The sequence below is a fragment of the Carassius gibelio genome, chromosome A3 (assembly GCF_023724105.1).
Source record: "Carassius gibelio isolate Cgi1373 ecotype wild population from Czech Republic chromosome A3, carGib1.2-hapl.c, whole genome shotgun sequence".
Classification (NCBI taxonomy): domain Eukaryota; kingdom Metazoa; phylum Chordata; class Actinopteri; order Cypriniformes; family Cyprinidae; genus Carassius; species Carassius gibelio.
Genome location: NC_068373.1, coordinates 8,199,186 through 8,212,158, shown reverse-complemented (window position 1 = coordinate 8,212,158; position 12,973 = coordinate 8,199,186). Strand labels below are relative to the sequence as shown.

Here is a 12,973-nt window from a genome sequence, read left to right as displayed (position 1 = left end):
ATTCCTTTGAGCCCAGACGGGCTGAACATTTGTGCAAGACTCTTCGCCCTGAAACAGAATGGTTTCTAAACCAACAGAAGCACCCGACAGAGTAAATACAGGTGTTAAGAAAGCAAGCAGGCGTAGATCTGTTTCTCGTATGCCTCCAGATGTAATTTCGGAGCACAGGCTGTGAGACGTACAGAGACATCTTTAAGGATAACAGCACTGAATTGTGTTGAACGCCCAAAAAGATGCGTAGAAAGAAAACAAAACGTGATTTTCATCTCAATTCCAAAGACAGATGTTCATGTTCACACATCTATTATATTTCAAGGCAGTATTACATATACAAAAACAACCAGCATCGCAGTATGAGCTGTAAACAAATACAATTGCAAAGAAAACGTCATTTTGATTCGTCGTTTTAATAACTTTTGTAAGCAATAACATATTCGTTTTATAGAAAATAAACATCTCTAAGAAATACTATACACAATTATAATAGTACATCACATCTTACATTTAAACAGCGTCAAATACTTATATACACAATTACTTGGAATCAGGAATCAAATAATTATGTGATGTTCGGTCATCTCTTACCTGTTATACTGCAGTGAAGTGATGGTTTTATTCTGTAAGTCACATGTACATCTGATTCAATGACTATCAATTCTCATTTCACCTTGTCTTCTGCGTCGTTTCACAAATAACATGAACAGAAATGTAAAATCGGTTTGTGGTATAGATCGTTTCACTTTGCCGAGGCTTTCGTAAGCTTACAGTTCAACACCAAAAAATACACCGTTGACATTATTTACTCGTTCGGATGTCGTTTCACACCTTTGTGCATTTGAGTTATTTAGAAGAATGTCCAAGCTGCCCTTTTCCATGCATTAAAAGTCAACGGGGCCTGGAGCGGTCAAGCTCCAAAATGACAAAAATGCACCATAAATACTTAAAAATCCTGTGATATACAGACTGGCATTTAAGAAACGGTCTAAAATTAGACCTTTGTGTTTGTTTCGCAGAAGAAAGAAACCCATGCAGGTTTGGAAACGACATGAGGGTGAGTAAATGATGACAGAATTTTCTTTTTCTTTTTTTTTTAGGTGAACTAAGCCTAAATGCTGAGCAGCTGATACACATAACATGAACGTAAGATATTTTAGTCATCCAGATGCACAGTTGGACATCTCAGTGGTGCTGTTTTGTCTTCAAATGCACATGAAAATAAGCCTACATCTTGGAGTAGCAATATATTAAAATAATGCATTTATATGTTCTTTTTTTTTCTCTCCATGATATCAGAATATTTAGACCTGTAAAGCACACCATGTACAATTTCATTTTTTTTTCCTTTGTAACATTGAGTGTAAATTTAAATACATCCAGTGAGTGCATGTTGCATGACATCTTCATATTTCAATTGCCCTTCCTCAGCGGAAATGCGTCAGTGCCAGCCAGTGCTCGGGGCAGCAGGCCAAATCTGCCACCAGGTGTCCCTGACAGATAGCATCCGCTCCAGAACACGGAAAAGCATGGAAGAATGGCACATTCGGATTCAGAACAAAAGCGTCTTTCCCTTTTCAAGCGTCTGGTGATGAAGGGTCTTGTGTTTAGGCCTGGTTGAATGGATTCAGAGATGATCTGATCTTGGGTCGGTATTGCTACAGTATCTTTGTGCTTCGACTGAAGCTCCTGTTGTTCTCGGTGTTTCAGGTGTCCACAGCGACTTGCAGCTAGCACACAGGCAGACATGTCCTTGTTCTACTGCATGAGTGACATTCACCATGTGTTGGGATGTTACATTGCCTGAAAAACAGAGCCATTTGAAATGTGTAAGAGTGGAGAAATAATTCTGGAGCTTTCTGAAATATTACTGGGTCATATACATCTTCAAGCCAAAACAACATCACAAACAGCAATGGATTAATGAATTCTTAGTTGATTTGTCTTACTTGAAAACAATATATCTTAAAAAAAAATGAAAGAAAAGAAACATCCTCAACATTATTTTTAAAATGTCATAATTCTTCATGAAAAGTTCCTTACTCATGTACAGCTGCCATGGCTAATTCAGCTCTTTATTTCTATCCAGTTCATTTTCTATCCAGTTCATTTAATTTAATTCATTTATTTATGTACTCACATTTTATTTGAAACAAGATATTAACCAAAAATGTGCAGATAATCAGTTTGGCAAGGACAAAAATGTGATGTACACAAATTTGCTGAATTAACAAAATTGAAACAATATTTAACATTAAAATATTTGTATTTGTTTTTACTATTGCCATATATTATAAATAAATGATTACTTCTACAGTAATACATATCTGCAGTCTTTAGCATGACACGTGTGTTAGCAGCAGAGGTGCACTATCGGGGCGGTTGTGCATCACGCACTGCACGCGCTCTCTAATTGGCTGCGCCGATATAAAAGCACTGTGGAGCCGGGATCTACAGCCGGCCCGCTCTCTCAAACACACTGCAGGACCGTTTCCTATAATTACGCTGGCACGGTTGCTATTCTTGTTTTATGTGTCTCTCCTCCTCCTCCGCAGCTTTTCTTGCTGTTGCGCTCGCTCTCTTTCCCTCCTCTGCTCTGGGTCCGATCCCTCGCTTTCTCTCTGATCTCTGAACTAATCCTCGTGCTCTTCATCGCGGGTAGTCTGCACGTCTCTCACACACGCGACGCATCCGCAGTCGTGTTGCAGTGTTTGCGAGGAAGGACTGCATTGATATTCATCAAACGTTCTGGTGTTCCAAACAAACACAGGCAGTTAGTTCAGCTCGAGCTGTCTAGTCTAGTAATCTAGTAATCTCCGATCACAGCTGTAGTAATGGAGAATGTCTTATTGACTTACACTGATAGAATGTTCAACATTCTAAATCTTATTACAGTGGCTTCATTGCAACATTTGCATTAGTGTTCTTTTCCTTCCATCTAGTTGCACACTGATATGATTTGTCTTTTCTCTTTTTTTCGCCATATTTATCAATTTTTTTGTCATCTAATAGTCAGTACCGTGGATGCTGCATTTTATACACTCAGAACCGTAGTTCAAACCTAAATTCACCCAAAACTTATCCTTCTGCTGCTTGGCCAGGACTGGTGTTTCCTTCAGGAAATGCAAATGCTGTTTTTCTCATGCAAGCACAGGGGAAAGAACGACATCATTCTCGTGTCCTGCCCCCCTTCAGCCTGACCTAAAGCGCTGTGTTGCTGCTGTCATATTCTCAAGCCACATTAACCTAAAAGAGTGAGCACAGAGGAGAAGAGGAAGATGAAGAGGAAGAAGGAGATTTCCTGGGAGACCTGGACGGGGGTGGTATCTCTACCGCTCGGTTTCATTAAAGCGGCAAATTGGCATCCCGAAGACCCAAAGCCCTTAGATCCCCCTGCTTGTTCTGAACTTTCTTCTTCGCTCAGTTTGTCTGTCTCTTTCTCTCTCGTTCTCCTCTTCTTTGTCGTGGGAGGGTGATCGAGGAAGGGAGGGGGAGAGCCAGAGAGGTGAGGGCGGGTTGTTTTGATCTCCATCCAGGTTTTGTCTCACTGTCTCCGAGAGGAAGCTGTACTACTGCTGAATATCATTACTCTTTCTCTCTTTCTGCCATGCCCATTTTCTCGGTCTTTTTTGTTCAGTCTATCCCTTTTCCTGTCTATCTCCCTGAGCTGCCTCTGTTGTAGTTCACAGATTACTTGTAGGTGGCGTGTGGACCAGCGAAATGGAACAGTACAAGAATGAAGAAGCATGTGAATCTAAGCAAAGGTGAGCATTATGAATATTACTGCATAAAGCTTAGGTTAGGGATTTGAAAAACCCCTAAGTATTAGACTTGGACATTGGTGAAAAATCCGTGAAAAAATTCTCATGCCATATCTAGATAGCCAAGTAACCATCTAACAACATCATAGCAACACTCAGAACACCTTTGCAACCAGAACTGGCCCGCACCTTTGCACAGGTTGTGCACCATTTGCACAGGTTATCAGCTACTAACAAGTGACTAGAAAATGTGCATAGTAACCAACATTACCCCACAAGGTTTATCAAATGAGTTTAACTTATGGTCAACCTGAATACATAAGAAAACTTTTTGAAGAATCTTCATGCAGCTATTTGTCATTCAACAAAAGTTCTACCAAGCTCCAAAAAGAGCCAAAACATCATACAAGCACACAATATTATAAAATCTCTATACATAAAATCACAACCTATTTCTACAACGTCACCAAAATGGCACTTTGACAGACTGTCAAGCCTGGATTGACGTTATTGGTTCCCAGTTGTGTTGTCATGGCTCTGAATATAATGGACAAACCACATGGACGTCTTTATGGTCTGTAGTCTTTTTTGGTACTTGACAGTTGGGGGGAGCAGTCGTTGTTTGGAAAAGATCTGTGCAAAGATTCTTCAAAGATGTTCCCGTTGGATTCCAGTGAGTTTGGAATGACGTGAAGGATGAGTAAATAATGCAGAATGTTTAGGCTTTAGGAATTTGAGAAATCAGTAGGAGCAATTAAGCTTTTGGATGGCTTTCCGCTTCAGGCAAGATCCAAGACCTTGAGTGAAAAATTTAGCCGTTCCCCAACGAGTAATAATCATCAGGCAGCACTTCTAAATGTCTTCTTTTTTTCTGCTCTTTAAAGTTAGTGGCTCCTAAAGGGGGACAAGGAGACTGAGAGAGAGAGAGAGAGAGAGCCTAGAATGTCTAATTAACATCCCTCACTAACTTCTCCTGTCAGTGGAGAGCTGCCCAGTCAATAGCAGACAGATAAGGGTGAGATATGCTCAGGGCTCATCTGTTGTCCTGAGAGATGGTGCTGATGAGGAACTGTGCTCTGCTGTCTAGTTTCACTCCTGGCTGTTGTTAGGGAGGTGGTAGAATGTTACAAGGACACTGAAGTTCATGGTATAATGGGACTGTCTTTTAGATCAGAGATGTCCTTTGCTGTGTGTGAAACCAATTCACCTGCTTACCTTGTGTTTCGGACACCTAATGGAGAAGGTCTCTTCCTGAAATGTGCAGCCTGGAAAAAAGATACAGAGGAAAGAAAGGCAAAGAGTTAAAGGTAGAAATTAGAAAATGCTACTGGAAATGCAAAGCTAGTTTGCCCTAATTTCTGACTTAATCCATGATGTAACTACCACTTTATATGATGTCAATTTCTAATGGCGGAGAGCAATGCATGATGGAGGGAAACTAGTCTCAGCCTTGGATGACACGCCATGGAGCATTCATGAACCATCTGGTGCATATTGTCCAGAACTGACGACATCTGCCAGTTATATTTCTATGCAACTTCTGGGATTTGGAGTACACAGGTTTTTATCAGTCAAACCAGTTCCCAGGAAGCTTCCAAGGAAAAGCAAGTCACATGAATTGTAGTATGTAAACTACAACATTGTCATAATAAGGTTAATTACGTGAAGTAACTCTGAGAAAAAAATATTCTGAACCAGTGTCAGATTTACTTATATCTAAATGTCAAATAAAAATCATAACAGTGTGGTTGGTTGTTTTTACCTGTTAGTCAGAACCTTTTGCTCAGGTCTTTCAGTAGTTTAATAGTTAAAAATCTGGTGTGTGAGTGTAGGAGGAATCTTACAGGAGGAATAGTAATTCTATATGCTTGGATTCAGTGCTTAGATCCTAAACAGAGCTTCATAGGTGGAGTCATTAGATGGACAGTAAATATATCACATTTCTAAGTGCCAGAACTCTTACCCATCTCTTTGGCGCAGACATAATGGTACCTCTGTGTACAGCTCTTCCAGCTGCAGCAGATGGAAGCTCCTTCACCTTGGCACCTGGAGCATTTCTGTGATGAGACAGAAAGCCTGAGGAGCTACTCTCTAAAATACTGACCCTTTTCCTGACAGCCCCCCTAGCCATCACCATTTGCAAATAATATAGTATAACTAATATAATTCTAGACCCAATAGAGCTAATGTATTTTATTTTTATCATTGGGTTCTTTTTTAAATATAGAAATCAATAATATAGGTGCTTCTCAATAAATTAGAATGTTGAGGAAAAGTTCATCTATTTCAGTAATTCAACTCAAATTGTGAAACTCATGTATTAAATAAATTCAGTGCACACAGACTGAAGTAGTTTAAGTCTTTGGTACTTTTAATTGTGATGATTTTGGCTCACATTTAACAAAAACCCACCAATTGCATTGTGGAATACAGTGTGGTGTATATTGCTATATCTGAATATGTTTTTCAAACATCAAAACATGTTTTGTACAGGAAGTTATCAGTGCAGGAAGTTATTAAGTGCATTTAATACAAATGAAACGCTTACTGCATGTGCAGCTTTCTGAACAGCCTCCTTCAGCCCAAAGAGTTTGCCTCCTACCAGGATTATGCCTGTGGTCCAGACAGCACAAGCTTCATGAGCCCAGTGCTCTTTCACCTCAGCCTCCATCTGCAATTTCTGCAGAGCCGTTCCACTGCCCCCCTCACCAGCAGTGGGAGAAGTTCCACTTAGTTTTCTCTGCAGCAGCAGCAGTCTTTTGAACCTCATCCGCAAAGTGGGGCGGGTTCTGAACTGTTCCCTAACTGCCCTTTTCCCCCTCCTGGGATGGCCGCTGTGTCCTTCACTTGCCCCTTCCTGATAGACATCCTTCTCACATGCACTCTGTGAATTCGTTTGTTCTATGATGCAGCTGACCTCTGTCTCATTTGCACAGTTGCTGTTCTGCCTGAAATCATTCCTGTGTGTTGATGACAGCATTTTTCGTGGTACGCAGTCCTCAGGATAATAGGGGCCGCACAAGTCCCCAAGCTCTCTGAAATTTGCTGGCTTTCCACATAGGCAGCATGTAAGACTCCTGTCAATTAGGCTTTTGTTAACTAAGGGCCCTTGTAGCATAACCGAGGAGTTTGATACTGCCTTGGTAACTGTGACTACGTTTTTTATTTTAGCTGCACTCTTTTTTCTTGCCTTGCTGAGCATCTGCTCTTCCTCAGGCCTGTTGACAATTGTACAAAGAGATGCTAGCTCCAAAGAACTGTCAATGTGTACATATGGTCTAAAAGAACATTTTCCGTTACCAATTGCTGGATGCAAGTTTTGCAATTTCACTGATGGGCTGAGATCATTGCTGCATTTTGTCTTTATGTTAGGTTTCTTCACTACAACTTTGAGGACATTCTTAACTTTTTTTTTTGGTCCAGGCTTTCTTTTCTCCTTTACTTTGTCATCTGTTTGACTTGATAGGTCCTCCTGTTTGTTTTTGAGTGATGGCCGCCTGCCTCGTTTGGGTTTTATTAGTGGTAAGCATAATTCTGTTGGTGGCTCTTCATACTGTGTCTGTTCAGCTGTTTCTGGTAAAGAGAAGGAGCATGGAGGTGGGGGCAAAATATCAGTCTGGATAGGCTCCTGTTGCTCCACAATAGGGATGTTTTCTGGTGGTTCAATGCCTTTTCTTCTCCTCTTACGTTGCTTCAGATGCATTTCATGGTTGTTCTTAATGGCTCTCTGTTTGGCTAGCCTTGGTGTGTTGATAATGAGGCTCCCAGCCTCCAGGGCTACATCTGGTGCATCGCTGCTCTCTACAGTGGCCCACTTTCTCCTCCTTGGAGTTTGAATACCTGTGTTTTGGGTCTCTTGTGTACTTATTGTACCCTCGCCCACCTCGTGAGTCACCTCAGGGGTTTCCATTGTCTCTTTCTGCTCTGATACCTGTGGCAACAGTTTTAATGTTGATTCTTCTGGTACAATATCTGGTTGGATATTTACAGGTTGCTTTTTGGACCCTGGAGATGTGATTTTCTGAACCATTGCCTCATATTTAAGTCCCCTGCCTTTGCGAGGAGGCAAATATTTGGTTTTAGTGGGACACTGAGGAGGTACAGAAGGCATGTCACTGATGTCATCAGTGGGAGAGCTATCAGTGGTCACAGTGGTCCTAATAGATTTTGTTTGCAAGTGTTGTCCTCTCTTTCGCTTTCCCTTTGCAGTACAGATTCCTGTGAATGTATCTGATTGAGGCTCTTGTGTCTTAACTTCACTTTCTTTAACGCCTTTCTTTCTCTTTTTGCTTTCTGTGGATGGTAAACTGTATTTTCTTTTGATACAAACCACCTCTTCATTTGGTTGTTGAAGTGAGTCTGTAGAAACATCCTTCTGCTCAGGTAATTCAAGATTTGAAGATTCGGTCTTACATGACTGATCCACAGTAACATCCTGTATTTGTGAGTGTATGAACATTGGTGAAGGTGTCCCAGCTGATTTACCATTCTCTTGCTCTTTAACTTCAGTCACATTTTCTTTCTTTTGTTTCCGTGATCTCAGTACCATGGACTTTTGATCTCTTGCTAAGGACTTCACACAGCTGCTGTCTAGAGTAGATTCAGAAGTGGAACCCACAGTTTCATCCTTAGTGATGTCCACAACACCAACAAGTGTGTCCAAAGTGAATGCTCTGGTCGTGTCTTGCAAAATAAGTTCATGTGTACAGTGTGTGCCCTTTATATGGTCTTTTGTAATTTGAACATTTTCATCTAGTTTTATTGATTTAATCTTAGAGGTGATTCCTCTTGGTCGACCTGGGCCTTTAGGTACTGACCCCTCAATTGGCTTTGACTCTGTGGAGGTTTGACTTGGCATTGTAACAAGTATTTCTCTTGCCAAAGCAACAGGATTTGAGCGTAGTTTAGAATTTGATTTAGGACCAGGTTTAGGACCTGGCTTTAAAGTAGGTTTTGGACCAGGCTTTACATTTTCTGTGGGTACTGTACATTTTAAACTTGTTTTGGGGCCAGTTTTTACACTGGGCATAACATCAGGTTTAGGTCCTGGTTTTGGACCAGGTTTTGAAATTGATTTTGGACCTGGTTTTGGACCTGGCTTCACACCTGGTTTTGAACTTGATTTTGGACCAGGCTTTGGACCTGGTTTCTTTCTCTCTTGAGGGCAGACTTTTGGGCTACTTTGTGAACCATAGGAGCGAGTGCACATCTGTGATGGTATACTCTCTGTCACAAGTTTTGGTGTTTGACTGCTAATATCCTGATGTGCAGTTTCCAACTGATCAAGAATACGGGTGCTTTTGCTAGAGGGCATACTGGGATTTTGGGCAGAAGTTGGAGCACTGTCTCCTTCCACAACTAGCTGCCTTCTGATTCCCGCACTTGAATGCATTAGTCTTCTCCTGCCCCTTGCATGTTTCTTACCAAACATTCTTGTATGTGCAGATGGGGCTATAAGCTCTGTTTTGGCCAAGGGAGTCACTGCACTGGGACAGCTTATGCCTGGTTCCATATCCTCATCCCCTTTCTTGGGAGAGGGTGGGGTGTCAGCCCAAGATGGTGCAGAGTGCAGTATTGACTTGCCCGGCAACTGAGGAGAGTCTGGCTCCAGTACCTTTGCATCACTACGATCAATGTGATGATCCCTAGCCTGAGCCAAAGGTGTTGTTTTCTCATTGAGAGCTGAGAAGCCCATCTTGGCAGTGTAAGGCTGAGGTGCATTGTCACATATGGCTGACCTCCTTTCATTGCTTCTGTATTGTGTGTCCTGGGCAAAGCTTTCTGCAGTTTCTATGTCGACTTGTGGCATGTTTCCTATCTCCTTAAATGTACTGCAGACTTCTGCAAAGGACTCTTGTGGTTTTGCTCTATTATTAATGACCTCATCTGAGGTTGTCAGACTCTCCTTTTCATCTCTCACCTCAGTGGAATTATGGGAGAGGACAGACGTCTGCTCCTCAAGGGTGTCTACTGGTCCCTCAGTGTATGTGAGGCTCTCTATTGAATTCTCACTCTTTACATTTTCTTCTTTCTCTGGCAAGTACAGATCAGTTTCTGAATTGCTGGGTGATGTTTTCACAAGCAATTCAGCATTGGTCTGTGGCTCTGTTTTGAAATGTTCTGACTTTATTCCTGTGCCTTCATTACTTTTTTGATTAAGTTCAGAAAAACAGTCCATCTCTGCGGAGTTTTCTTTTTCTGAATCAAATTTGTTTTGCAGTCCTTGGTAGATATTTCCTTCTGTTTCATATGAGTAACCTTCCTCTAGAACTGCTTTATTTATTTTATGAAAAAGAGAAGGACATTTCTTATCCTCCATCCACTTCTCTTGATTTCCTGCAACCTTTCCTTTGCAGTCATTCTCTGCAGACAGGTTTATTTGTCCAGTTTCCTCCTCATCAGCCATCCTCTCAGTCCATGCTGACTCCTCAAAGTTCTCCTTTAGAGTGCTCTCTGAACTCTTTATTTCTGGTGGTGAATTACTCTCTTGTTTCATAGGACTTGGAGCTGTTACACCGATAGGAGAACGCTCATCTCTAATGCAACAGAGAGAGCTGTCGGGCTCTTCTCCAGTCAATACTCTTTGAACTCTTGGGTCACAATTGAGATTATCCTCAGATGCTACACTCTGAAGACTTCGCACTGAGTCACCTGACCTAACAGATACATCATCAGCTGAGTTTAAGGAGCAAGTGGACATTGCGTCAAGGTTGAGACGTGACTGTGTCTGGGTTTGTGCTTGACCTTTTTCCTGCCCAAAATAGTAGTAGCTCCTGTCCATCTGGTCCTCAGTGCTGCTAGAGTATCCTCCCTCCTGGAGGTCTGCTGTCATGGACCTGGAAATGGTGCAAGCATCAGATGGACGAGGACCATTTTGGTTATCAGGACAAGATGACTCTTCCATACCCTTTAACTGACCTCTATAGTCTTCTTCCTTTTTTGGATGATTTCGTTTGCTGGTCTTTTTGTTAGCCATAAGGGCCTCAGACAGCAGCAGATGCTGGACATTGTTGGAGATGTTTTCAACCTGAGACGTCAGGGCATTAAGGCTCCACAAACTGGGGTTGGACAAGAGCTTTTCTGAAAATCGTTCTTTCATGGAACCAGAATAGCTCTGGGACTGGTGGTTCACACTGGGTGATGAATGAGTATGAGGGGGCATCAGCATATTTTGGTCTTGCAAACCTGTGGATGATGAAGCACCAGGGTTGATGGGTGGTTGGCCATACTGGAATGAATCAGGGTTTGGCATTAAGGGGGATGGTGTGGAATTGTATGAGGGAGATCTTCCCACCGACCTTGCAGGTGAATGACTAGAACTTGGACTGCAGGTCTGATAGTATTGTTCTGGTGACCTTACAGAAATATCTGTTATGCAGTAGTTTTGCTGGGGCGGATTGTAGTGCTGGAATTTCTGAATGTTCTCTTGTGTACCAGACATTCCTTGCATGGAACCCTGTTCAAATCCTGATCTAGATGGAGTTTGCTGATAACCATAATTATTCTGAGGTCTGTATCCACTCTGCTTTAGACTGTTGTGATTGCTGAGTTGTCTTCCATACTGGACATTGGGTGGTATACCATAGCCTTTGTAGCCATGTGGCATTGTATTACATTTCTCCAAATAAGATGATGAAGAAGAAGGCAGGGGTTGTGAGTGCTGAGGGAAATGAAGATGACCCTGTGAATACATTAAAGGAGATGGTGCTGGATTGGGTGGGAGGCCCTGTTGATGGGAACTTGTATAGGTTGGGGCAGATGACTGCGAAGGTAGATGGCACTGACTTTGAGAGATAGCTAGCATGTTCTGCTCTAGGTACAGGGATGATCCACTGACCCCAGACTCCAGCCGTCCCACCATATCCTGCTCAAATTGGGTCATCTGAGGTGACTCATCCCATTTTTGCTGCAAGTGACCTTCACTCATGTACTGGGCTGAGTATCCAGTGCCCATGTGATTGCTGTAGCCAGCCTGCAGATGCTGGTTTGGAGTTTTGGCTCCTCTATAAGATTTTTTAGTCTGAGTACCACTGGTGCTGGTGTAGATGGGATAGGTCTGCTGTCCATAACAGTCTTTAGAACCCACTCCCGCTGTTGACATCCCTGCAGCAGCTAGAGAGTGTGGCTCGTAGCCCTGTCTGGACTGGCTGTGATGATGTCTATAACTCTCAAGGCGCGATAATTCTTGGGGTTCCTGCTGGTAGCAGTGCTGGTTTCCATGGAAACCACTCCGCTCTCTGAAGGACTGCATGACTTTGGCTAGGGGCTCTTTGAAGAGAGAGAGAGAGAAAAAATAGAAAGAGAGAGTCTGTGCTTAGTGGCTTCATTTTCTTATCAGTGATTATTCTCTCATTCAATTAATTTGAATTCACTGCTGTATTTGCCCTAAAACAAATCATATTAGAATATACACATACTCGGTCATTCATAAAATCAAATCATATCTCTCTCAATGAGACTATAAAATCTTATTCTCCCTTACTGCAGCTCAATCAATCATTGTTGTATTTTATTAAATCTAGGAATTTGAGCCCATCTGTTCTGCGATGTGTCGTAAATACCTATGATAGGTGCAGCAATATTATTATTATTATTATTATTATTAAACACACAATGGTTAAAAATCGATGTGTTCATAAGGACCATGTATACAAACAAACAAAGCATTTTATTATTGGATCATGAAGTGTTATGTTTAAATAAAACCAGCATTATATTCAATATCATCCATTTGCAATGAGAGGGTTCTATTATTATTGTCCCTTTTGTTTTCAATCTACGGTTTCGGTAATGTGACTTTCTGGTAATATTCTTTTAACTCAACAGTGAGCTTGAAGTAGCAAGTGTGTTTTAGGCATAGATGGAGGCTGTTCTATATCCACTCCGGAGCTGTAGGCCTGTCGAGGGATGGCCGCTCAGTCCCATCAGACACGCACATTATTCATCTCACTAGCGCACCGTCTGAAGCCATCAGGCCCAAGAGCAACGTGCTCCCCTCATAGCAGCCTCCCAAGAGGTCCCACCATCCACTACTGCTTCAGTTGTGCTTGTTTGCTGCTCTGCTTGTTTACACAGTGACCCAAATAGGACCACTCGGATCTATGCTTTAAGCTTTTAAAAATGCATACAGTATGTGGCGGAATGTACAAGCTGGCCAGAGTGAGCAAGTGACATGTCTGATCCTGCTTTCTAAATTTGTTCCCATACAGTCTTTTTTG

At 42.0% G+C, this 12,973-nt stretch overlaps 1 protein-coding gene across 1 annotated transcript in view; it reads right to left on the bottom strand.

Annotated features, from left to right (window-relative positions):
* Positions 1-388: 388 nt before the first annotated feature.
* Positions 389-12,973, bottom strand: part of LOC127940446 (retinoic acid-induced protein 1-like) — a 54,650-nt gene continuing 42,065 nt past the window's right edge. The window contains exons 2-5 of the mRNA XM_052536139.1: positions 6,304-12,023; positions 5,719-5,812; positions 4,971-5,020; positions 389-1,797 (exon numbers count right to left, since the gene is read on the bottom strand). Of these exons, the coding sequence (XP_052392099.1) occupies positions 1,789-1,797; positions 4,971-5,020; positions 5,719-5,812; positions 6,304-12,006 (5,856 nt within the window). The 5' untranslated portion in view covers positions 12,007-12,023 and the 3' untranslated portion in view covers positions 389-1,788. The remainder of the gene's footprint in view (positions 1,798-4,970; positions 5,021-5,718; positions 5,813-6,303; positions 12,024-12,973) is intronic.